At 56.2% G+C, this 24,743-nt stretch overlaps 1 protein-coding gene across 1 annotated transcript in view; it reads left to right on the plus strand.

The window, feature by feature from the left end:
* Window positions 1-659: 659 nt before the first annotated feature.
* AJAP1 (adherens junctions associated protein 1) overlaps window positions 660-24,743 on the plus strand; it is a gene marked incomplete at both ends in the record, with an annotated part of 29,971 nt that continues 5,887 nt past the window's right edge. Inside the window, 2 exons of the mRNA XM_080631356.1 lie at window positions 660-688; window positions 14,802-15,475. Of these exons, the coding sequence (XP_080487482.1) occupies window positions 660-688; window positions 14,802-15,475 (703 nt within the window). The remainder of the gene's footprint in view (window positions 689-14,801; window positions 15,476-24,743) is intronic.

The following is a 24,743-nucleotide window of genomic DNA, read 5'->3' on the forward strand; positions in this document are numbered from 1 at the left end:
GACCCGCGGGGACACGGACCGGGCCCGGCCAAGGCGCGCAACTCCTCGGGGGCTCGGCTGGAGCCGCGGACGAGGCGCAGCGCGCGACCGGAGAGAGACGAGGAGGAGGAAGAGGAGGAGAGCAAGGAGCGCTCCGCCGCGCAGCCGAAGGGGGAGTTCGTGGCCGACGCCCGGTCCTGCGGAGGGAACGGCCGCTTCCCGCGGGGTCAGCGCCGGGGGCCGCGCTGCGGCGTCGCTGCCCGCTGCCTCCGCGGGGTCCCGGTCCCGTCCCGCCCCGCCGCGGCGCGGAGGGACCGCGCTCCGCCCCCGCCTCCTCCCCGCGCAACTTCCCCGAGCCGCGGCCCCCGCCCCGCGGGTGCGCGCACAGGCGCGGGCGCGCCGAACCCAGCGAGCCGAGCCCATCGCGGCCGAGCCGCGCATGGGGCGCGCAGCCTCCGCGGGCGCGCAGCTGCCCCGCCGGTGCTGAGCGGAGGGAAGGAGGGAGGGTCCGGGGCCGCAGAGCGCCGACCTCCCCCTCCCGCGCCTTGCGGCCCCCGGGCGATGCCCGCCGCGGCCCCGCCGCCTGCCCCGCCGCTGAGCGCTGCCGCGGGCGCGGGGCGGCGCGCCCGGATGGAGAGCTGAGGCGGTGAGCCCCGCCGGGCCGGCCGGGAGACGTGACGATGTGGATGCGACGGCTCTCGGGAAGCAGGTAGGGGCCGGAGCGCGGAGCGGGGTGGGGGGGGATCCGGCTGCCCGGCCGCGCTCGAGGAGCGGTCGCGGAGTTCCAGCCCCAACTTGCCGGAGCGGGAGCGGGCTGAGAGCGGGGCTGCTCGGCACGGCCGGTCCCGCTCCGGGCTGGGTGTCGGGGCCGCCCCGTTCGGCACCGGGGCATGTGCGGCGGGCGGAGGGGATGGCTGCGTTGTTGGGGAGATTAATCGAGAATTGCGAAGCAGGGGAGAGGGAGTCAAAGTGTTACGTAACACGTTTTCATTACCGCTGCGAAGTCATCTTGAGCCCAAATCTTGTTATTTCCCTGGAACCGGTGGCTGCAGAGCGCCGGTCGCACGGCCCCGCAGCCCAGGAGCACCGGGCACGGAGCCGGTCCCGGTGGGACACGCATAGGTACAGCGCGGCGGGTTAGGCAAGTGAGACCGTAAGGAAAAGTCCGCTGCTGTGAGGCTCACGATCCATTTCTCCCCCCATATCCATTACCATGTTTTGAAGAAACCCTGATTCATGTGGGCAGGGGGGCGCAGCCTGCCCCAGCCTCCCCCCTTCGAGCAGGGCAGTGGGTTGGGGTCTCACTGCTCGACGGGTCCCACGCAGCAGCCCCTTTCCCACCGGGATCTGCGGCTGCTCCACGGGGAGCAGGACTTGGTTCCCCGAATGGCTGCTGGGTGAGTGGGGGGAAGCGACCCCCCCCAGCCCTACCCCGCGCAGCAACTAGAGGAGCCCAACATGGCTGCGGCTTTGGGGTGTGGGGGGGAGGCAGGCAGGGCCCCCCCATTGCCGCGGATGCTGCTTAGAGGCCTTTGTCCATCGCCCTTGGGAGCTGCCGGAGGCTTTGTCCCTCTGCCTGGGCTTTGGCTGGCGTCTGGGAGGGTGAAACTTGAACTGAGGTTTTGTCTGTGCCGAGGAGCCCTCGGCTTTTGTTTCACACTCGCGTGTGCCGTGCACAGTATTCCAGAGGCTCGTGGTAACCCAGTTCCTTGTGTCCCCATCCGATGGCAGCCCGGGCAGGCGAGCACCTTCCCAGTCATCCATCCGTCCGTCCGTCTGCCGGGGATGCGCTGCTGTATGTGGGAAGGACAGAGTCTCCTGGGAGTCTGCGGTGATGGAGTGACCTTAGGGATTGCTCCTAGGGAAAGCACCCGAGATGGTTTGATTTTGGATGTCTGAAAAGCCAGTGGAGCTGGAGGGCTGGTTCCCGAGGCTCTGATCTTGGAAACAGAGGATGGATGCCCTCTGCTTTCTTATTTTGCAAAGAGTTTAGCAATGAGGGCAGGAGCCTCTCGGTCGCTTCTCTCCTTGGTTTTGCCTTGTGAATTTCTTTGCTGTGCACCCTGGATTCCCAGTGCCAGGCCGTCCTCTGCCACCTCCTCGGCTTCCAGCCACTCTGTGTTTTATTTTTAATAAGAGGTAACTTTACTGCTAACCTTGCCTGCTGCTCTCGCTTCACTCTTAATTGCTTCTGGCTTTATTTCTGACATTTCCCATGTCGTTTCCCCTCATTTTCTTCAAGACTGCTAGAAAAATCGCTCCCAGAGAAGCAGCAGATCCTTCCAGCGCCCATTCCACCCTGCACAGGCTGTGCCCAGAGCTGCTGATGGTACCGTACCGCTCCGGTCAACCTGGGTTCCTTCTGCCTGGGCAGCAGGAGCTGCCTGACCTTGGGGCCAGCCTTGCTCTTGCACCGTGGAGGGTGAGACCTGCAGACCCAGAGCCACACGGCCCTTGGTCCTGCATGGAGCAGCTCAGTGCTGCCTGGTCCTGAGCATGGGCACCGTGGGGCTTGGGTTTGTCATTTGTGGGGGGACAGCAGCGACCGTGGCTCCCCATGTGTGCACTAACACATGTGTGCGTGCATGCGTCTGCGTCAGTGCCTGTGCCTGCCTGGCAGGGCATGGCAGCTTTCTGCAGCGTGCTGTCTGCCTGGCTTCTAGCGCTGGCTGAGGACTTCCCTTCCGTCGCTCCGAATGTAATACTTTAAACAATATGCCACGATTTTTAACAGCGTTTAGCTCCGGAGTGATTTGCAGTAGGAGTGAAAACACCATGTGCAATTTCTTCCCGCTTGTATAAAACCGCTCGTTAAAAGCATACATCCCTGCGCGTTGGCACTGAGGAAACTTTATGGGCCTTGTAGATCCTGCCAAAGCAAACATTTTCCATGAATTTCACTCATCAAGTTCACGCTGTCAAATGTAGATTCAGCCGCTCGTCAAAGATGCAAGCCTTGCAGTCTGGAAAGTAATGAGAGCAGTAAGCAGTGGGAGTTAATGGCCTCCACTGAGGAGTCCTTACTCATCCTGCATCCACGCAGGGGCTGAGCTGGCTGCTCTCAGGTGAATTGATTGCCACCGAAATGCGGCTGGTGTCACCGGCTATGATACTTAACAGCCACGATAATGCTCCAGTAAACTGCGCTTGTATGCAGCGGTTCATCCTTCCCAACCGGCAGCAATTCCACAGATGAGGCAGCGGGATCGCGCGGGTCTCGAGCAGCCTCTTCCCCAGAGCATGAACAATCGTTGCGATAACACCCGGGCCGTCGCGTTGCATTGCTGGTGTCTCAGTGGGGTGATGGGTGGAATGCCCTGTGGTCGTGGAGCTGCTGCTCACCTGGGGTGCTCCAGGGGCTGCTCTGTGTCATGGGATGGGGGAGCTGCCACCCGTCTGCACCATGCACCGAAGCACCACAGCCTGGGTTTGCTTTCTCATCAGCTGAAAGGGAGATGCTGATGTGCTCTCAAAGCCGGGCCCACAGAGGAGAGCCACAGGGAGGGAGAGAGGAGCTCCCCAGGTGGCCCGATAACCTCGCTCCTGCCTCTCCTCGCCCAGGTTGAGCCGGGAGGTTTCCCAGCACGGCTCATTGACAGTGGTGTCTGCGTGGATGTGAGCGGCTCCGCACAACAGCTCCGCGGGGTGTGAATAATCCACGGGACTCCCGACAGGTCTGAGGTTCATTATGGAAATGTATGCATGCCTGAGCCTTGAAACGGAGCAGGGCTGCGAGGAAAGATTGCGGGAATCAATATGCTGAGCCGGAGGAGAGGGAGCTGCTCCGCTCCGGGTCGCAGTACTCGTTATTCCTGTTAAGGGCTGGTGATGCTGAGGTCATTACAGCAGTTTAAGCCCAACAGAGTTTGGGTTTGAGACCGAAACTATTCCAGCGGGATAACTCCTGAGTGTGTTGGGTTGGGATCAGCAGGGAGGATGGAGCAGCCTCGTCAGTGCTTTTCCCCCCTCATTTAAAACACAGGGGTTTTCCTTTCTCCTTCCTTGGATGGTACTGCAGGGAGAGGGTGACCTGATGAGTCTTCTTGGGGATGCTCCTGAAGCTGCTGTTTTGGCCTTTCTTCACCTCGGGGATGTGGTTTTCATCGGAGTGATTTTTTTTCACTGGAATAATATAAAACTCTGGACCTGAACTGCCTCCTTAAAGATGGAATTTGAGTTGTTATGAATATTTCCTGTGGCGCTTACCAGGACCTGCACCTACAGACTTTGATAGCTTACATAATTTCCCGTGATGGAGATGTACTTCATCTAATTTCACTTTGAAATGCATTGATTAAATCAGAACTGCTGGGAGATTTAAACTGAGTCTCTGTGGCCTGAACTTAACTGTGGGAGGTTTACCTGCCTTCATCCTTCAACATTAATTTGGTTTTATGAGGATTCCTCGTGAAATGAGGTTTTGTCTGCCACGGAGTCGCTGCTGCTTTCTGGGTTTTTCTTCCCATGGCCCCAGTGGCTCTGCAAGAAGAAGCTGTGCTAAAGCCTCCTTCCAGCATCATGCTGGATGCCTTCGCCTGGAGCCACGCAGTGAGGACCATGGGTGCTTCTGGTGAGGCTTCAGCTCTTTCCAGTGCTTCTTGCCCAAGCTGGAGGTGAATCACCCGCGCCGCCCATGGCAGGACCAGTGATGCTGCAGTGAAGCTCTCGCCTGGGCTTGCGGGGTGCAATGCTCATGGAGCACGATGGAGACCTGCAGTGGTACTCCCAAGTGGAGAAGGATGTGCCCTCTCCTCACCACCAAGTGACTTGGCCTCTCCAGTACCAATCAACAGCAGGGGAAGGAGGAGAAATCCAGCCTGGATGGAGGTGGATGAGCCGTTGTGTGGAAATAAGCAGGGACGGGGACACTGAGGTCCTTCCCAGTAGAGCAGTGGGTCATGCATCCCCAGCCTTCGAGCCTGGCTCGGGTTTCCCATCCACGACCACCGACTGCCTTTGGGCCAGTGCCCCACCAGAATTCACTGTTAAAGGCTTCCCCAGCCTCCGCCTTTGCTGGCTGTGCTGGAATAATTCAATAGACTTCAAAAAAAAGCCCCAGGTACATGAAAAAAATAAAGCTTGTCATTCATAAAGTGTTCATTTTCAACTCTGATCTGCAGAATGTCCCATTGTGACTTGGGAATGATGCGTAGGCAGGAGATGTACTTTGACATGCGACGGTTTTCGTTGGTCTCTCTTGGCAGCTCTGTGCTCCTGGCAGTGCAGTGGCATTCCCAGTGGCACCGTGTCCACCCTGCCCTGGCTGCTGGTGTGTCCCCATGAGTGATGCTGCCGGCACTGCCCGATCCTGCTCGGTGCTGTGGGCAGCATCGTCTCCTGGAGCTGTGTCTCACAGGAGTGGGCAGCGAAAGCTGCTCGCCAGTTCCTACTGAAGAAGCTGGCTGGCAGCAAGGAGAGGCAGAATCCCTGCTCCAAGCACTGGGCGAAGCATCCATGGGATGAGACTTGGCTGTGGCCAAGTGGCAAGGTGGGCGCAGTGAAGCTTTTCCTCTGCTGGCTTCCCAGTAAAGGTTGAGTAGAAGCTGCTTTGAGAACAGCTTGTAGCTGGGAGCAGTGTCATGCTTCCAGCAAGAGAAATCCAAGTCTGGACCCTGGAGGTGGAAAAAATGGAGTCTGTTGGGATGTGTGTCCCCTAATATACAGGAAGTGCAGGGATGACGATGTGCTGGCCCAGGGACCCATGGCAAGGAGTGACTGTGTGCCTGGGGACACTGGCAGAGCTGCACTGCACTGCAGGAATGTGGTTTTGTGGAGTTCATCTACAGCCTCATTGGGATCGGTCCCTCCCATCCATGCATGGCTTTGGCCATGCCTCCCATTGTGCATCCTCCTGGGATGTTCAGGAGAACCTGCACGGCTCCAGCCGTGCCTTATGGCCCTATAAATAGGAATCGTGGCAGTGTGATGCTGGCTTAGCAACAGCGCGAGGCTCTTGTGGCTGGGTGTAGGAGGGCTGAGGGCTGGCTGCTCGCAGACGGCATTTGAGGCTCCCTTAAGAGCCAAGGGCACTAATTGATGTCACCACTTGACTGCGTGTCACTCAGGTTGAAGACACGGCAAGGTCGGGGGAAGCACGGGGGATCCCCTGGGATTCGCCTGCCAGGCGAGCCGAGCCGGCGGCTTCCTTAGGGACGAGTTCCTCTAATTGCCGGAGCCCTGTGTGTGACCCGGCCCTGCTCCCAGTGCTTGCGATGGCATCTCTGCCTCCATCTGCAGGACTCGAGTGATGGAGAGCCTCTTAATTGGCATGGATTAGGACATGCACTTCAGTTGCTGGGATCATGGTTGTTCTCTTCCTCTCCCCAGCAGCCCCAAAGCTCAGCTGGGTGTTACTCAGAGAAGCGTTGCCATGTCAGATGCTGGCAAGTGTTGTTTTAGAAAGAGCTCCCGAGCAGAAGAAACGCATTTTCTACAAGCAGTTGCCTTTCATGGGTTTCCTTATGAAGCTTTCTCCAGGAAGGATGAGGATGAGTTACTCATCTTCTTGTTTCTTGGCTTCATAAAAGGCTCTCTGCTCCTTTAGCGTCCTCCAATGTGAAGTACTCTGGGTTCCCATCGAAGTGACATATTCTCTGGCAAAATCAATTTTGCTAATTTTGATGGATGAGGATGGAATTATTTCTTATGGGCAGCTCCTTGGGGATGTTCTGTTCAGGTATCCGGCAGGAAGGGAGGCAGTTCCATGTTCTTCCCTTTCACCCTGCTAGCACATGGACCCAGCTCAGGGGTGTGTGCAGGAAGGGGAGATGCAATAACCCACAGAGATTTGCAGGAGGCCGTGAGGGATGCGGGAGCTCTGCCTGGCAGAGAATTCCATCTCTCCTCTGGAGATAACACTCGGGAAGGTTTAATCTCTCCCGCAACGGGGATGTTTTTGTAATGAATGCAAAGCACAGCGATACCTGACTCATTGGCAAGTAGGCTCCGGAGGATGTGTGCCCACAAACAGCACTGTGGTCTCTGATTGACTCACCTGCACCTCGATCCGATGGGATTTCGCTCCCACAAGCTGTCTGGATGCTGTTTGCATGGTGAGTTGGCCGTGGCAGGGAAAACTGCTCTCCTCTGTGGAAAAGAAGATTGTTCTGTGCTAAAAGGGGATTTAAACCTCTGTATGGAAGGATCAAGAGTCCTTGCCCCGGATTTTATTCTCGCTGCCTTTGCTTTCTATTTTGCTTTGGCTTTTTCTCCATCTTTTTGGGCTGTTCTGTTTTCCATGTGAAGTGTGTCAAGCTGTGAGACTTGGCCAGCAGTGGGATGTCCTGCTGCGGGGCTGGGCAGAGCTTCCCAGTGCATCCGGAGCCCTGGGAGCATCCCTGCTGCACCGGAGCCTCGGCTGGGCACTGTGCTCCCCTCCCTCATGCCCCAGCTCTCTGATTTGGCTTCCTCCAAGTTTTCCTATTGATGTTTCACACTTTCAGAGAGTGCTCTGCTGCTTCTATCTTATTGTATTTCTTGCTCCATCAAAGCCATCTGTCCCTCTGTCTACTTTTAGAAGCTTTGTTTCTCTCTTCTCCTCCACTTCTGTAGGAGTTTCTGGAGCTTTTGAAACCCTTTGTGCTCTCCCTGTCTCCATTCCCTGGGATGGCTGCTGAGGTTTCAGGGCAGCCTCTGCATCCCGGGCTGCTGGGGCCACTGGGGACTTCCCAGGAGAAAGCCAGGTTTGGATCTTGGTGAGAATGGAGAGCAGCTTTACCAGGAGAGTGCATTGGTCAGGTGTCCCAGGGGTTCCAGTGGGGTCGGTGCTTGCCTTCACTCCTGTGAAACTGGATCCTTCAGGAGATCATCATTAAAAACCCCATTGGAAGATGTTCCCATAGTCTGTGGTACCTCTCATTGGCGTTGGTGGGCATTGGTGGACTCTGGCGCGTGGCTCCTGCAATGCTCCGCGCTGTGTTCCAGCAACACAATGCACCTCGTTTAATTATTTGGATTTAAAGCTCGTTAAGCTGCTGCTTTAGCTGCACCGGGCTTAGGTTCTGAGATCAAAGCGTTTCCTGTGTGCGCTGTAATGACACGCTTGAGCACATCAATTTAGGAAATAAGATAAGTGCTGGGTGTATTTACCAGCAAAGCGGTGGTGGGAAAGGGTGGTGGAAGCGGTACCTTGTACCGTGGCTTTCCTCTCTGTAGGTCCCTCCGGAGCCAGAGCGCTGGGCTGAAATAGTCACTGTCTCTTGAAATCGCTGTGCCTTCACGGATATGGGCTTCAGAGGAGAGAAACCCTTTGTAAGGCTCCTGCTCCAGTCTGGGATTATCACAGTCCTGGCCTTCATCCCCCAGGCAGGGAGAGCCCCTTTCCTGCTGTCCCATTCCACAGTGCTTCTGCTTTGCATCCTTGTGGGATGCTTTGTCCAAGGAGGAGGCCTGAGCATCCCGCAGAAACCTGCTTTGCCTGTGAGTTATACAGGGGTAATGTGCGGTAAAGGAAGAAGACTCCCAAGCAAATCGGGGGAATGAGCAGCTCCTTTGTGCCAAGCGGAACCACGCCGTCCTCCCTTGAGCATGTATCCGTGTCAGGGAGCCACTAAACCAAACCTTAGTTACTCTGCGTGGCATTAGGGTTGATCTCTAAGCTCCTGGGCTTAGTGCTCTTGTGCATCTGTCCCTGTTCCCTTCAGCAGGCTGGTTTTTAGTGTGCTTGGTAAAAGCAGGAAGTGTTCCCTGCTCTTGTGGTGATGGGAGAGTGTCCCATGTGCTTCCAGGATGGTGTTAGTGGGGGAAGACTAGCAAGGATGTGCATGAGGTGGTGCAATGCAGGAGGAGGTTTGGATAGAAGCTAAACTAAGGGTAAAACCCCTTAATTTCCTTAAGTTTATGGGATAATCACCAAGAATGGAGCTTGGTGCTGTGATTATTCAACAAGATTTTAGGTGGAAAAAATTTTATTCGGAAATCCGAGACAAACTTCCCGGCAGGTTGTGTCTGAACCAGAGCTCTTGCTGCTGCCTGGTGCCTGATGTGGAATTCGGGGGGGGGGACGAGTGGGAGAAGCCGGCGGCAGGTGCAGGTTCGGGCTGGAAATGCAGCGCTCACAAACGCCCTTTATCCGGGCAGGACAAAAGGCGAGTGTTTCTTCCGACGGGGGGATGAAGCGCCCAGTGTCCGGCCCTGCCGCGCTAAATGCGCGCAGTGTTTACCGTGCTCCGGCGGGACACGGAGCTGCCGCGTTCCATGGAAGCGCTCGGGGTGGTTCCTTGCCCAGCACTGCGCGGGCAGCGGGCGCAGGCAGCTCGGGGCAGCTTGCCCAAGCCCTGCCTGGCGGCGTCTGGCAGATGAAGGCGCAGCCGCTGGGTCTTCCCAGGGGAGCCAGACCGCGCAGGGAGCTCCTTCTGCCGGAGCCGCCGCCGGTGAATCACCGAGCGCCGGCTTTGCACTGAGATGTGCTGGAGACGCGGCTGTGTCTGAGGGCACTCGCTGGCTGTGGGGCTCCCCAGCGCTCCTCAAACTCCATCGGAAGCAATCCTGCAGGAATGGGGGAAGCACGCGGCAGCAGAGGCACTGCCCTTTCAGAGCAGGTCAGGGGATCCGGGATGGTGGTGCTCGTGCTCGTCCTGGGGCTGCTGTGGTGCTCAGTCCTGTTGGCAGCCTTTAAATCTTGGATGATGGAGCTGAACTTGAAACCCAGGGTGAAAGGTTGGCTCGGCCGCGGCCAGGCACATCAAGCAAACCTTTTACCTTCGCAGTGCTGTGTACTCCCCGTCTGTTCTGTCCTTTCTCCTCTTCCCCAGGTTGCCCTGCAAGGCCGTGCCATGGGATGTACCAGAGGGGTCCCGTGCCGGAGGGCTCCAGCATCATCCCTGGGCTGCTGCATCTGGGGCTTTGCCCTTTGCCTCTGGCGAAGGACAGAGGCCCGGCAGGCGAGAGCAGCTCTGCTGCGCCAGGGCTGTTGGCTGACAGCTTTGGCAGGGTCTGCACCTCCCGCATCAGCATATTGGCGGTACCGCTGGGTATTAATTATGGCTCCACACTCACGGCCATTCACATGTTAAAATTGTTTATTTGCAGCTGGCTGAGCTCAAGACAGAGGCAGAAAAGCAAGCGGCTCCCCTTGGCTGCCCTCCGGCCTCCTGTTCCTCCGTGGGATGTGGCTCCCCAGGCACAGGAAGGGATGGATCCAGCTGCTGTATCCCGGCATCTCCATCCTGGGGAGGATGCACAGCTCCCCAGCCCCAGTGACCTCTTTCTGCCCTGTTTCCCTGGGAAAAGAGGAGCTGTTTGTGGCAGCGTGGTTGGGAGGATTCAGCCTATTTCACCCTCTGCTGATTTCCCTCCGTGATAAATCCCATCCCCTCCGTTGTGGGAAGTGGTGTCAGTTTAATTACTTGTGGGGAGAAGGGGGAGAGCAAGGGAACTTAGGACTTGTTTTAAGTATCACTTTTATTAGCAGGTAATCCTGAAGCTCGGTTCTGTAATACAGATAGGTAGTGATGTGGCACATTTAATTTACCTAGGTGCTACTGTGTGTCAGCTTTTGTGCCTTAATTCCCAATCCCAGCTTTAGACAGCTTGGCTGCCATAGTTTCGCAAATTTGCAGTGATCTTGGAAGAAGCCGTGGCTGTGGATGGTGCAGTGAGCAGTAAATCCCCAGTTCCCATTGGATCTGAGTTCAGAGTGGTGTGTCCCGGAGCAAAGCATCACTTAGGAGAGATGCTTGTGGTCCTGCGCCTCTGCTGCCAGCACCCAGGGGAGCAGAATGGGATGCAGTGGGTGCTGTGCACCCCACTGGGGTGGTCCCTAGGCTCTCGTGCAACTTGCCACATGCCTTTCAGCACTCATCCATGCTGCCCTTGCAGCCTTCCTTCCTCCTGGCCCCGTGAGGGTCCCGTTCCAGCCCACCATGAACCAGTGATGCTCCGATGCTCTATTGCCATGGCGATGGCTGGTGGTGTCACATCAAAGGACAGTGGCTGCACTGCAGGGATCCTCACGCACCCAAGCAGGGCGGGAGAGTGGCTGCGGTGGGCACCAGGTCTGTCGTCCCCATCTTGGTGAGGACACACAATCACAGGCCAAGTACCTGCCGCCGCCACCGAAGCTTTTCCCTCTTCCCATCGCTCAAGTGTGAAAGTCACCCGCTGGGATGCAGCGGCCTCATTCTTTTCCCATACAAAGCCAGCGAGTTCCTGCATGTACTCAAACCATGCCGTGTTCCGAACGCCTTTGTAGGACACTGCCTGTCCTACTGACAAGGATGCTTTTCCTAGAGCGTGTCTCCTGCTTCCCTGCTGTGTCTTGCCTGGGTCAAGCACACATCGCCCCATCCCTCCAGCCACGGCTCCTGCTTGTGCTCTGGGCATTCACAGGAATATTTTTGCCTCTGTCTTGCTCGGTGTTTGGAGCTGGGAAATGCTCCGAGTTCGTAAATCATCCCAACAAGGACGTAACCTTGATTCCCTGTGCAATACCGATAGATCACTGAACAGGAGGCGTGAAATGGAAGAATGGCTCCATTTGTATAATTCTGCATTAAAAATCAGCCTATTCTGCATTTAGCACTGCCTGTGAAGTGTCTCCACAGTCACAGGGAGAAAGGGGCCGGTGCTGGAGAGCGAACAAGTACCTTATGAGAAGGACACAAACAGGCACCTTGTGCTGGTGCTGCCCCAGGCTGCACACTCAGGGCAGCCTGCAGAGGGTTGTGTTCTGCATTGGTCACAGGTGCTCAGAGACCATGATCCTGGTTAATTGCCTGGATGGATTACTGAACCCAGGGATTCAGTGGGTTTGGGTTCTGGGCTTGGATGCAGGTCCAAGGCTGCCTTTCCCAGGCCACTGCTTCCCGTGTTTTTAAGGTAGTCACAGGGCAGAGATTACTTTGTGGTTTAGCAATCTGAGGTCACTAATTACCAAAGCATTTCTTGTGGGTATTGTGCTCCTCAAGCTGCTCGGGGGCTTCTGGCTGTGTATGTAGCTTCATCAGGGCGGGAGGGATTCAGTTATCCTGGCTTTCCTGGTTGGAAGGAGCTGACTGCATATGGAGCTGGTGGAAAGAGCTGCAGCGTCACTGTGCCGGTCCGGGATGTGGAAGTGTCCCGGCAGCCTCTTCTGACCAGCAAAGAGCATGGAAAGCTCGTGTCCTCCAGCCTCCTTGAAATTAATCTCTTAAGTGCCAGCTTTCCTCCTCCTCAAAGCACGTGAAAGGATTTGAGAAGGGGCTTTCATATGGGCAGACATTTGGAATGGTGGGAAGGCAGCGGCAGCTCCGTCTGAAACACCTTTGTGCCAATAATGTCGCCTTTAAAGCGGAGATTGGCTCAGTTGGGCTCTGGAACCCTGGAGTGCTTAATGAGCATGATCCTGTAATTAGCCAAGTAGTTTCCCTGGAATCTGCTCTTGCACTTCTCGGGAAGCACAGGTAAATATTTGTAGGTGTTTCCCTTATGGCGTGAGAACACAGCTGCCTCCATCCATCACGCTGCGGGAGCAGATCTGTGGTTCTTGGGAGCGAAGGCTTTAGGTGCGGAGGGCAAAGAAGGGGTTTCACCTTCTCAGGTACCTCCACTGCTCATTTCTTTTTGAACCCAATTTCAGAGTTTTGTTGAATTTTTCTTTGACTTTGAGAAGTGTTTTGGGATAACATCCCCATTCACCTCCAAGGTGGAAAAAGGAATAACATGAAGTTTGCCCATGCTCCCCATCTCTCTTTGTGATGGAGAAACAGTTGTGTTTGTGCTCATGAAGCCGAAATCCTGATTTCCATAGGGTTCAGTGAGCAGTGTAATCATGGCCCTGCCTGGTGCATCCTCCAACACCACTCTCTGGGCTGCCTCTGGGGACATGTCTCTTGCCACCTGCCTTGATGGGGACCAGGGCAGCAGGAAGGGTGTTGGGGTGAGGGCCGGGTGGTCCTGCCTCTGGCAGTGCTGCATCCCGCCGCCGCCACGCCGAGCACATCGCGCTGCGTTGCCTAGACAACGGCAACTCCTACACGCTGCTATTTATTCTGAAGGACACTTGCTCTTATCTGTTGTTGCAAAGCCCTCAGAAGATCGCATGCCACGCAGAATTCCTCTGAGATAACTGGGCTCGCTGCTCCCGCCCCAAAAGCCGCTCTCTGGAAATGTGCCGGCTGATGGGGTGGCCAGGAGGATGCTCCTTGGGTGACAGCCGCTTGGCCAGCATCCCTTGAGGGTAACCCTCATCATCCTTGGGGCGGGATGGGGTGCTGCCCACCCTGAGCTGTGGGTGTCCAGCATCAGCAGAGGCTCTGGCCTGGGGGTGATGCCAGCAGTGAGGGACACCCATGTGTGAGGCTGGGTGTTGTACGTTGTGTTTTCCCACGTGTCCTTCTGATGCTGCAGGGAGCAGCACAGGGATGCTCGGGGAGGTCCCGCACAGAACCAAACCCCCGTGGGCTCAGGGCTGCTTGAGAACGTCACAAGCAGGCAGGAGGGAATGGGAAGAGGGGGGAAAGAGTTTTCCCTGTGAGCTGCCCCTCCTGAGTACCAGTAATTTGGCTTTTGGACACTTCCATGTGGTGGCTGGGATTTAGCAAGCACCAGGTTTGGGTTGGGTGCATCTTCCTGTGCCTTGTTCAACTGCTGTTCATAAAATCGTGCCATCACCATCATCTTCTGGGTGGTTTGGCTTTTTTGACGCTTCGAAACCCTTCCTCCCCCAGCCTGAACTATTTTGGTTTCTGTTATCTGTTTCTGGATCTTCCCTTTCTCTCCTTCTGCGCTCTTCCCCTGCGTCACCTTACTCCTCCCCAAAATAAATGCTGTTACGCTTTGAAAAAACACCCAATTAGGGACAAAAGAGCCAAGAGCTCCTCTGAGCAGAAAAAGGCTGGGCCTGGGAGTATCCAGGTCAGCTCCTTTAGCTTCATTTGCTCACGCACGGAGGGAGTGCATGAATGCCTGTGTCAAGCAGATGCGCGTTTTGTTGTGCTACCAAGGGCTGTGTGGGGCGCAGCGCTGCGGAGGATTAGTCTATTTAGCCATGTAAAGCTCTCATTAACTCCTGCTGAGTTCGACAAAAGTCCTTCTTGTGTAAAAGCTGAATAAAATGGAGTAAAGATTTCTGGGCTTTAGCCTAATGATGTTTTCTGCTGGGGGGAAAAAGAAAGGAAAAGAGAACAAGAGGAATATGCGTACGTGGCATTTTCTTGCCATGAAACACCGTGCTTCACGTGGGGGAGCATCTTAGGAGGAGGCGTGAGTGGAGCAGAGCCTTGGAAGGTGCAGAGCCCCTGCAGAGGGGAGGATGGGGCTGCTCGTCCTTCCCTGCTAGGTCAGGGGCTGTGCTGAGGAAACTGGGTCACATTCGGTGCAGGGGGACGCTCCTGCTGCTGCGTGGGTGACCGCCGTGGTGGGATTTGATGGGTTCCATGTGCAAATGCGGGAGTCCAGGAATCTTCTGCTTCAGGTCATGGAGGGGTTGATACCACTGCTCACTGTGGGCTTGTGCCTTGGCTTGGAGAGCTGGGGAGCAGAGAACGCCAGGACTCGTGCAGTGTAGAGACCCTGGAGTGCGGCTCTTGCTGCTGGCACCGTTTGTGCCATCTGCTTTAGGGAATTCATCTGAAAGAGCTGAGTTTGGGCAATGTGGACGCTGACTGTGTTTTATGGTACAGCCCATCCTCACATCACAGAGTGACCGAAGAGCAGCAAAGTCGCTGTCTCGATGGGGGTCCTTGCTCATGGTGGTGGGGTTTGCGGTGGCAGGATGCCTGGTGATGCTGGTTCAGGAGGGAAGAGGATGGCACCGCTGTGGGGGCTGTGTCGGATGGCCCATGCCGGGTTGGATCACTGGGGTGCTCCTCTGCCTTTCTAACTCGGTCGCTGTCTCTCCACAGGTCAGGTTGCCCGCTCGGAAGCCATGCTTGGATTTTAATAGCCATGTTCCACCTAGCCATGGACCTTGCCAGCTGCCAGCCCCCAGCCAGCGGTGCCGGCGGGAGGCTCTCACCGCGGCCGGCGCTCCGGCACAGACTGTCCCGTGGCTCACTGTGGGACACAGGGAACACAGAGGAGCTGCGGCACCCGGGACCCCCCTGGACCTGCGCGCCCCCGACCCCCCCACAGAGACCCCGCTCCCGCCGGCCCCCCCCCGCCACCCCACTGCCCCCCGGGCACCCTCCGCACCGGCCACGCTCCCGGAGGGGCCGGCGGCATCTGCGTGGCCGCGGCTTCTCCCCACGGGACGGGCGACCCACGGCGCTGCCCGAGGTCATCGTGTGGGGCCCCACGGGCGAGGAGGACTCCCTGGAGAGCAGCACCCTGCCCGGCTCCTTCGCCACCGCCGCCGCCACCACCACCACCACCGCTGCCACCACCACTGCCACCACCACCACCGCTGCTGCCACCGCCGCCACGCCACCCCCCGTGCCCCCCAGCACCCCGGCTCCTGTGCCCGGTAGGGACGTGCCCCGCAGCAGCCCCGGCCGCACCAGCACCAACGAGCCGGCCGCCGGCCACAGCAGCGGTGGCAAGGATGCTCGCCCGCCCCGCGGGCTGGGAGACAGCACAGGTAGGGTCTGCCGGGGCGGTGGGGAGACCGGAATGGTTTGGGGATCACTGCGGTGTGAGGCTCATGAAGAAGAGGTGTGTGATGGTAAATAAGAGCGCTCAGAGGGCAAGCGGCTGCTCTGCTCCGTGGCTTTTATCCGAGGTGTTTTCCAGCAGCTCCCTGTGTTTCCCATTAGTGGTATCCGTCTCCATCGCCCGTAATGGCGTTCAGCGTGGTGCTCGGCACAGCGGTGCGTCCCCCCAGCGCTGTCTGCTGTGTGGACATGGATGGGGAAGCCGCTTCCCATTTATTTCAAATTGTATTTGTTATTGCTGGTATTAAACCGTGGGATATCGCTGCGGAGTTTACAGAATGTGCTCGCTGTGCAGCGACTGCTTTTAGCCCACAGTGATTTTCTGGTTGAATCAAAGAAGAATTGTTTGGCCTAATCTTAATCCCAATTAGTTTATCTAGCCCGGCCCGATTGGCAGAAAGGGAGGAGGCATCCGTGATGTTGTTGCTGACTTAAGGGAGATATTTATAGCGGCGAAAATCTCCCAACCTACACTCCTTTTGGATAAAAGAGTGGAATTGGCTGGACAGATTAGCGAGGGAGTACCGGTGACGAGCGCTGGCGAGAGGGCTCGCTGCGTGATGAGATCTTCGGCCTCATCTGCCCAGCGAGGGGCACTGAGGACAACGCTATGGAGGCACCAAACCTGCCATGGTCGGTGCCTCGGTGGCATTGCCCGGTTGGGTGCATGGGGTCCAGGGGCCTGGTTGTGGCAGCAGCACGTGGAGTGTTGGCTCCCGGCACGTGCTGGTGCGCGGTGACTGGAGTTGGCTGCTGGGTTTAGGTGAGGATGAGCCGGTGCTGCCGGTGTTGGTGTCGGCAGAGCGCTGCAGCCCCGGCAGCCTCCCAGGGGAGCGGCTGCTTTAATGTGCCAGCTCTTAGCTCTCATTAGGGCCTTTTTCCAGGGCTGGAGTTTTTTGCTAATTAACTTCTTTGCGCCGAGTGGTGAATGGGATAAATTCCTTCCCGGGGCTAAAGGACCTCTTTGATCTGAGCCTGGCCACCCTCAACTGAAAAGAGCCAGAGCTCCAGAGCTGCTTCTCCATCCGTGGCTGGGGCTGAGCACCCAGGATTGCTCCCATGGGGAGCCCTGAGCTGTCGCTGTGCTTTGGGATGAGCATTCCGGTGCCTGGAAGCACCGGCCGCTCCGATGCCGGTGTTGCTGGCGATGCGCCCGTGCATTTTTCAGGCCCGGCTCCTCTCCGTTGTGTAAGCTTTAGCAGCTGGAAGTGTTTGTTCTCTGCTGGGAAAAACATATGGCTACAAATTAGGATTAGGTAACTTGCCTGTACTTCTGATTTGCCTCAGCGAGCACTGCCAGCCCTCATCCTGTAAAGTGCTGCACGTCACGATGGGAGCCCGCGGTGAGTGCAGAGGGAGGGAAGGAGGGAAGGATGCTGCGCTTACTGCTTGTGGTCCTTTGGCTTCCTCTCTGGTCGGGTTGGTCTCACTTGCTTGTGGCACCCCAGGGAGCTGGGGACCCCGCGACCCTCAGCACCCAGCAGCACCCATTCCCATTGGATTGGGTGCTGCCGTCATGCTAACGAAGGCAGTGCTTCACCACCATCCCCTCTCTTCCCTGCACGCATTGCCAGGAAGGGATTTGCTACTCGTGGTGCTGGGGGGCAGACCTGGTGATGGATGGGGGACTGTGGGGGTCCGCAGGGTGGGAGTGCATCACGAAGGCAGCAGCGCTCACTTAGACAAGCAGTGAAGGCAATCCTGCTCACTTAGATCTTCCTCTCACCCCACTCCTCCTCGCTGAAGAAGGCAGCAAAAAAGCCAAAAACAATGTGTCTGTGACTCATGAGCAGCGAAAAACAAGCTTAGAAAAAGTCCCCCGGAGTAAAAAACACTGCAGGTAGGGAGGAGAGGAGGAGGCGAGCGGATCCATGCCCTGTTGGTATTGCTGCTCCATGCAGTGGGTGCTGCCGGGGATGCTCCGGGTCACCCAGTGCTCAGGTGCCTTTGTCCCGGTGCCACCTCCGCCTGCCCGGCGCCTGGCAGCGTGCGGTGGCAGTCAGATGGGGACGCAATATGTTCACCCAGGCGTGGTTTGTGCTTATGCTTTCAGAAACGTGCTTCCTTTCTCGGGGGCTGCCAGAGTCGGTTTGGGCGGGAGCATAGAAGGAGAGGAATAATTACCATGCCAGCATGCAGTGAGAGGGAAGGGCCGTGGGGAGCTTTACCGGGGTGGATGCTCCCCGTGCGGGCTCAGCTCCTCCACCAAGGCTGAGCATCCTCCAGTACCGTGGGCTGAAAACAAGGAGAGAAGAGAATGAAGCAAAGAAGGCAGGAATTATGCTGGCTGGGCTGTCCGAGGCTTTCCTCTCAGTATTATTAGAATAAAGCCGTCTTTAATTAAACCTTTAAGTGCTTTATAAGGCAGAAGACTTTATGTGCCGTCTGCTGCTCTTAATGGCGATTTGATTGCTGGTACGCAACGAGGTTGGCACCATGCTCTGCTCGGGAAGGGGCAGAGGTGAGGGTTTAATAGGTGAGGGTGCTCCGAATGGGGGCAAGAGGCTGTGTGGGTGCTGGTGTGGGCCCCAGAACATCTTCTGGCTCCTTCCCCACTGCTGTCTGGGAGCGTATTGGGAATAAATAACCCTAAAGAGACATTAGCTTCCCTGCTGGGAGACGACCCTGCCTTCAGGAAGAGGGTGCGGGAGGGGGGTGCTGGATGCGAGCAGATGCTGGATGCAAAAGGCGTCAAAGGAATTAATTAAGGACAAAATGTGTTTGAAAGCAGACCCTGGGCGGTCGGGACAGAGCCGCCTCTTTGATCCCCCGTGCAGAGGTGTGGGGAGCCGGGGGCCGGATGGGAGGTGAGGGGCTGGTTGGTACCCCCTGCACCAGCACCCACCGGTCGCCTTCCCGGGGGTTCCCAAAGGATCCTTTGTAGGGCTGAAGGATGAGGATGATGGCTGAAGCAGGAAGGGAATGCATCCGTGAGCTGAGCTCTCTCTGGCAAGGGAGAAGGCGCTGTCTCCTCTGGGATTAGCAGATGCTGTCGTGCGTGTGTGCCCTCTCCCACGTGTGCCTGAATGAGCCAGGAGCTTTCCTCTGCTGCTCTCGCAAGTATTTATTGCTCGGTGATATTTGCTGTAGCACCTGAGCAGATAAGTCCCAGTGTCTTTAGCTTAAGCCTCTAGGATCTTCATTCTTGGCAAGAATATTTCTCCGCAGCAGCAGGAGGAGGATATTCTCCTTTCATCAGTCCCAACCCCAAATACCAGGAGGTTTCCAGGAGCCATGGTGGGGTTTTTTGGCTGAAGAGCTGTATTTCACTTCAGCTCACTGGGCTGGGTCTCAGAGCCGAGCATCCTGTCTTCCCGGGGGGGAAATCAAGGGGCTTTGCCAGCCCAAATGCTGCTCCAAAGGCAAGAGGAGGGGGTTCAAGGAGGTTCTGTTGGTCAGGCAGCTCCAGGCTTTGTACCAGAGCAGGGTTTTCCAGGACTCCTGCCGTGTCTCCTCCCCTCTGTTTAACCGTGGTGTTTTCATAGATTTTTGTCATTATTTTCCTTCCAAGCTATTAAACAGCAGTAGGGTTTGACTGATCCCCCCTGGGAAAGGCCATTTGTGGCTGCGGCTGCAGCAGGACTGCCTCAGAACGCTCTTGATTGAATTTTTCTGTCCGAAGGCAGCTTTATCAGCTGGATGAAGCTTTCAGGGCTCAGATGCAGTTTCTGATGGCTGGGAAGCTCTAAAGCCTCTTGAGTCCACTTGGTTTTTCCCAGCCTTTCTGCGATGCTCGGGAAGAGATCTCCTGGTGCCATGGCAGGGATGAGGATGGGATGCTGAGCCCCATGAGAAGATCCCACTTTGGCGAGAGCCCCTTTGGCAGCCCCTGGCACTGATGTCCCTGTGTCCGAAGGCAGCTGGCGACGATGCCCAGAGCAGGCTGGTGGCCAGTTGCCAGGCTCACGTGCCTCATTGACCAGTGGTCACCCACTGCACTGGCATTGCCCTCTCCTGCCTGGAGATCCGGTACCCGATGCTCAGCTATTGCAGACTGGGGAGGCTCCATGGAGCCCAGCAGCCTCACTGTTCCCCATTCTGGGATCACTCGGCTCTTCCAGCTGTATTTTGCCTGCTGGGATGCTAGCAGGGAGCCAGCCCCAGTGCCATGGACTGTTGCTGAATCCCAAGAGGAATCCCTGGCAGTGTTCAAGGGAAGGTTGGACAGGGCTTGGAGCAAGCTGCTCCAGTGGAAGGTGTCCCTGCCCGTGGCAGGCACTGGAGCTGATTGAGCTTTAAGGTCCCTTCCAACACAAACCAATCTGTGACTATGAATCCTTCGCTGGCTCTTTGCAGGCAGCAGGTACTGACCAACCCACCATGCTGGGAGATGTGGTGGGACTGGGCTGAGGTGGTGGCTCCAGCATTGGTTGTTGGCTTCTGTGTGGGCTGTGGTGCTCACCATGGAAGTGACTTAGGAGGTTATTTTGGCCAGGAACAATTGCCATGTCTGTATTTTCCTTGTTTCCCTCTCTATAAGCTCTTCAGCCACTCCTGAGAGCCAGTCCCTTTTTGACGCTCATTACTGGGAGCCCATTTGGAATGGTCTCTCCCCAGTCTGGTGTGATGCTTTGCTGACGGAGAGGTGTAAACCCTGCTGCCATCACCACTTCCCTCTCCATCACCCCCGTGATGCCATACAAGCCCCCCCTGTTCCCCACTGCTTGCTGGCAGACCCAGCCCTGCCTTCTCTTTGGGAGATTTCCTTTCTTTTGGCATTTTGATTCAGACTGGGAGTTGTGGGAAGGCTGAGGCAGAGGAAGGAGCAGGAAAGGCATCCACATGGCACGTGTGCAGGAAGGTGCAGCAGGTATTTAGAGTGTCTGTTGTTTTCTACCACTGAGGTAACTCGGATTACACTCTCCAGAATAAAGCGGAGCTGTTTTTCCCTCTCTTAATGTTATGCAGCTCCGAGGCCTTGACGAGGGTCTTCAAAGAGTTGCGGCTCGTAGCTGTTTTTATTGGGAAAATGAAAAATACGGGCTCCCTAAGCAGGGCTGTTGAAATAAAGGCCTTGGGGGATAGAGGTTCTCTTTGTTTTTAATTAAGAGCTTATATCTCCTGTTCGCTGCCGTTGCGCACTTCTGCAGCAGCAAGACATTAGCCTCGAATGGATTTTCTCCTGGAATTAATTCCGTTGATGCAGAGCTGTCCGGGAGCCGTTTCAAAAGGTGGCCGGAAAGGCCAAAACTCAGCGCTTTCATCTCGCTGGCAAATAGATGGTCTTTAAAAGAACACAGAGAACCAAGCCCCGGCGCGCGCTTGCTTTGAGGAGATGGGGTTTTTCCTGGGATGCTGGGGCTGTGCTCTGCAGGTTACCGCAGAGCTGCTGCCCATGGGGAGCTGAGGTTGGGTTTCTCACCGCAGGATGGGACCTGAAGTCCCCGTTGAGAGCAGAGCTCGCTCGGACAGTGCAGCAATGGAAAAACCCAGCAGTATTTGAGTGTTTGCGAGGGTTCAAAGAGCGCCTTTGAAGAGCTTTCCCTCCTGGCAGGCGACACGTGGATTTCTGCTGCACCAGCAGAAGCGCAGGGGTTTGGACACACTTTCAATTCCATTAAATACTTCTCCTGTAATTACCCTCCAGTTAAATGGTCACTGCGTCAAATTGCCTGGTAAAAGCCTGGTGAGAGGGAGCCGTTCGCGGTCCCTGTGCAGGGATGAGGCGTTGGCAGCCCGTGCTGGACGGGGCAGCCACTCACCGATGCCATTCCCAGTGCCAGCCCTGGTCCTGCTGGCAGCTCCTTTATTCACCGCTTATTAAGGTGTAATTAAAGGAGCACCGTGCCTGTAGCTCATTGGGATCCAGGCTTTGCCATGTGCAATGTTTGCTACAGAGATGAGCAAACAAAACCAAGCCAGCGAAATTCCTGCTTCCATGTTCTTCCCTGCAGCTCGCCCCATGTGCCGGGAGCACGGGCTCTCACTGTGAGCTACACGTGTGCCAGAAGGCTTCCCACACTGGTGGAGGAGGGTAATTTTCCTTTATGAGCTATTGATTTTATCCTCCAGGTTCCTTTCCTGCAGACAGATTGGGCTCCTAGGGCTGTGTTTAAAATAATGCTGTGGTCTTTGGAACCATCTCTCTCTTTCCTCTCGCCTTTTCCCTGGGGGTGGTGTCCCAGATGGGATGTTCCCTTCTCCCATGAATGTCCCATCCATGAGCACCTTCTCTTGCAGATGGGGTGTTTCTGTTGGATTTTGCTCTGTGCAGTTCTCTACATTCCTGCAAAGGCCTAGAGGAAAGGATTTGAGATATCGAGGAAAGGATTTGAGATATCGAGGAAGGGATTTGATATATTTGCGAAGTTGACTAAAGACCTGTTAGCCTTTATTGCAGTGGGCATTGCTACAGGGATTCCTAGGAAACCATCCATCAGGTCCCTTTCCCTCTTTCCATCATTGCCATGGTTAATGCTGTTGGGAAAGTGATCTCCTGTCCCCTTGAAATCCCTGGGCTCTGGTGCAGAATTAATATGCGATGTGAAGGAACTTTCTTCCATGCTGGTACATATGGCAACTTATGTATGTGATGGAGTCTAAAATTATCCAGCCCTTCTTTAAACCCATGTGTCCTGCTCCAAAGAGCTGCCATCCTTCCCGGCGCTCAGCCACCTGCAATCTGTTCTGCCTGCGCCTTCCCCATGATGGAAGTGCAGGGATTAATTGCATCCTTCGGTTCTCCCGTGTCCTTGCTCTCTCTGCCTCCGCTCCTGTCTCTGCAGGTCTCATCCCGGCGCCGCTCCTGTTCTCAAAGGAATCGGGCACTGGGCTGGGTTTGGTTTATTTTTAGAGCCTTTCCCTCCCTCTTTGTCGGCGGTGTCCCACTGGGACCTGCTCCAAGATTGCCGCGAAGGATGCGCCGGCGCCGGGGTGGGCGTCACTCCTGACCCGGCACACGTGGCGCGGGCTGGGAGCTGCTGGCAGTGCTCCTCGGCTCCATCGGGACATGGCTCCTCTCGCATCTGTCCTCCAGGTTCCCAAAGTACAGGGCCAGAGCTCTTCTCCGCGCCTCGCCTTCAGGAGAAGGCGTTATCCCTGTGAATTCCCTTGGGAAGTGGAAGCTGGAGGCAGAGCAGCAAACTCAGCTCTGGCTCTGCAGGCAATTGTGGGGAAGCTGAGGCAGCCCAATGGCTGCTTCCCAGGGTCGGGACCTGATGGAGCTGGTGCAGGGGTGCTGGGTCCTCCCTGTCCTCTGCCACCAGGTCCCCAGCCCTTGCGGTCACATCCTGACCCGCTCTGTGTTCTGACAGCCTTGGTGGTTGAGCCAATTGAAGTGTAATTGGGAGTAAATGGAGGAAATGGGTCATTTGCAAAATAGATGCTTGAGCTGAGGGAGAAAAATAACCTTGGCATGTTCCTGTCCCTCTGTGCTCGGCTGTGCGGTGAGCAGCCGTCCGTCTGTCCACCTGATGGCTCCCCAGGGAGGGAATGTGTGGCTGGAAGCCCTGGGGAGCAGAACGAGAACCCCCAAATACATGGGGGCTGCAGCATCCTGCATCTCCTGTGTTTTGGGCTCTTGCCTTCTGCTGTCCTGGCACTGGGACCGTGCCAGGACCCAAAAGCCAGCATTTCAGAAACATTTGCCTTCAGGAAGTCATTACTCCTTGGTCCTGCCTCTAGAAAACCCCTTTGCTGGTGATGTCCCCCATGTCCCGCTCCAGACAACATCCTGTCCTTAAACCCGGCCAGATCCCTGCTCTCTCCTCCAGCTCCTATCCCAGATCTCCATCGCGTATCCACCGGGAAAGTGGAATAAGCACTACAGGATGCTGGGTGTGTGCTGCATTTCAGAGCCCCTTATGCTTTACTTTTGGAGGTGATACTCTTGGTCTGCCGGACACCAGAGCATTGTGGTCACCAGGCGGGTGCCAGGCCGTCGCTCCTGTACCTGGTAACGTGGCATTCCCTGCCGGGGAGTGCTTCCTGAGTGCTGGCCATGTTTTTTGGACAGACTCCCCAGAGGTGACCTTGGTTCTGTTGTATTAAACTGTCAAGGCTCGCATTCTGGAGCGCTTGATTTAGAAGCAGCATTTCTCCCTTGATGAGTGTTGTTGACAGTGTGGGAGCAGGCAGGGACCCAAACCCCCCCGGGGCGCAGGGATGAGCAGAGCTGGGTGAGACGCTGTAATGAATTCCCAGGGAGTGAAAACTTGTGTCCTGCGAGAGCAGCAGGCGTGATCCCAGGTTTAAAATCCCACTGATGAATCTGGCCTAACTGGGGCTTGAGCTGCTGCTCAGTCTCCTGCGAGCCTGCCTTGAGTGGGGGGCACTGTGCTGGAAGCCAGAGAGCCGCAGCATGGCCCCAAATCCGCTGCTTGGGAGCGTGGGAGAGCGCTGGGCGGCATTCCCATGGGAGCATAGGGATGCTCTGTGCGAAGTCCCTGCAGAGAGTGGTGCTGAGGGCTATGGAGGGGGCACATGCTGTTCCCAGTGTGTCTCTCCCAGGAGGGTTTTCCACCCGCTGTTGCTGCTGCCGGGGAAGGGATGGGTGTACATAGAGCAACTGGGTGGGCAGTCATGAAATCATAGACTGGGTTGAAGGGAACTGGATCCAGCTCCAATCCCCTGCCATGGGCAGGGACACCTTCCACTAGAGCAGGTTGCTCCAAGCCCCATGCTCATCCTCACCCATGGGCAGCGGCTGGGAGCCCGTGCTTGCTTCCATGGGGAGAAGCAGCCACGCACACCCAAAATAGCTGGGAGTGCTGCGCATGTATTGCACAGGTCCATGTATATGTATATATGGATAAAACTACAGATATAAAAAGCTGCTTCTTTCCTGCCATGCCAACACGTACTTACTTATTAAAAATACCATCCATCAGGAGCTGCAACATCTGTTTGTGAAAAATAGCACATCCTTGGGCCGCAGCCAGGAAAATCATTTCATTACGAAATTGCAACTGTAAAGCAGCACAAAATCACAAACATACTGTACATCGAGATGCTTTTGTTTCCAAACTGCTCATTAGGACTGATACACGAGCCAAAATTATACCCCGTTTAAGGTGAATTAGGAGAAAATGAGCCCATCCGACCTTCTAAGTGAGCAGCAGTTAGTGCAGTAATTATTATCTCTGGTTAATCCTGCACCCACTGCAAGGCTGCGCTCAAGTTTCCCTTTCCGTCCCGGAGGGGATACGGCTTCACATCTCTTCCGTTCTTCGTGCCTAATTCAGGCTGACAAGGAAC

Source organism: Psittacula echo (genome assembly GCF_963264785.1).
Source record: "Psittacula echo genome assembly, chromosome: 17".
Lineage (NCBI taxonomy): Eukaryota > Metazoa > Chordata > Aves > Psittaciformes > Psittacidae > Psittacula > Psittacula echo.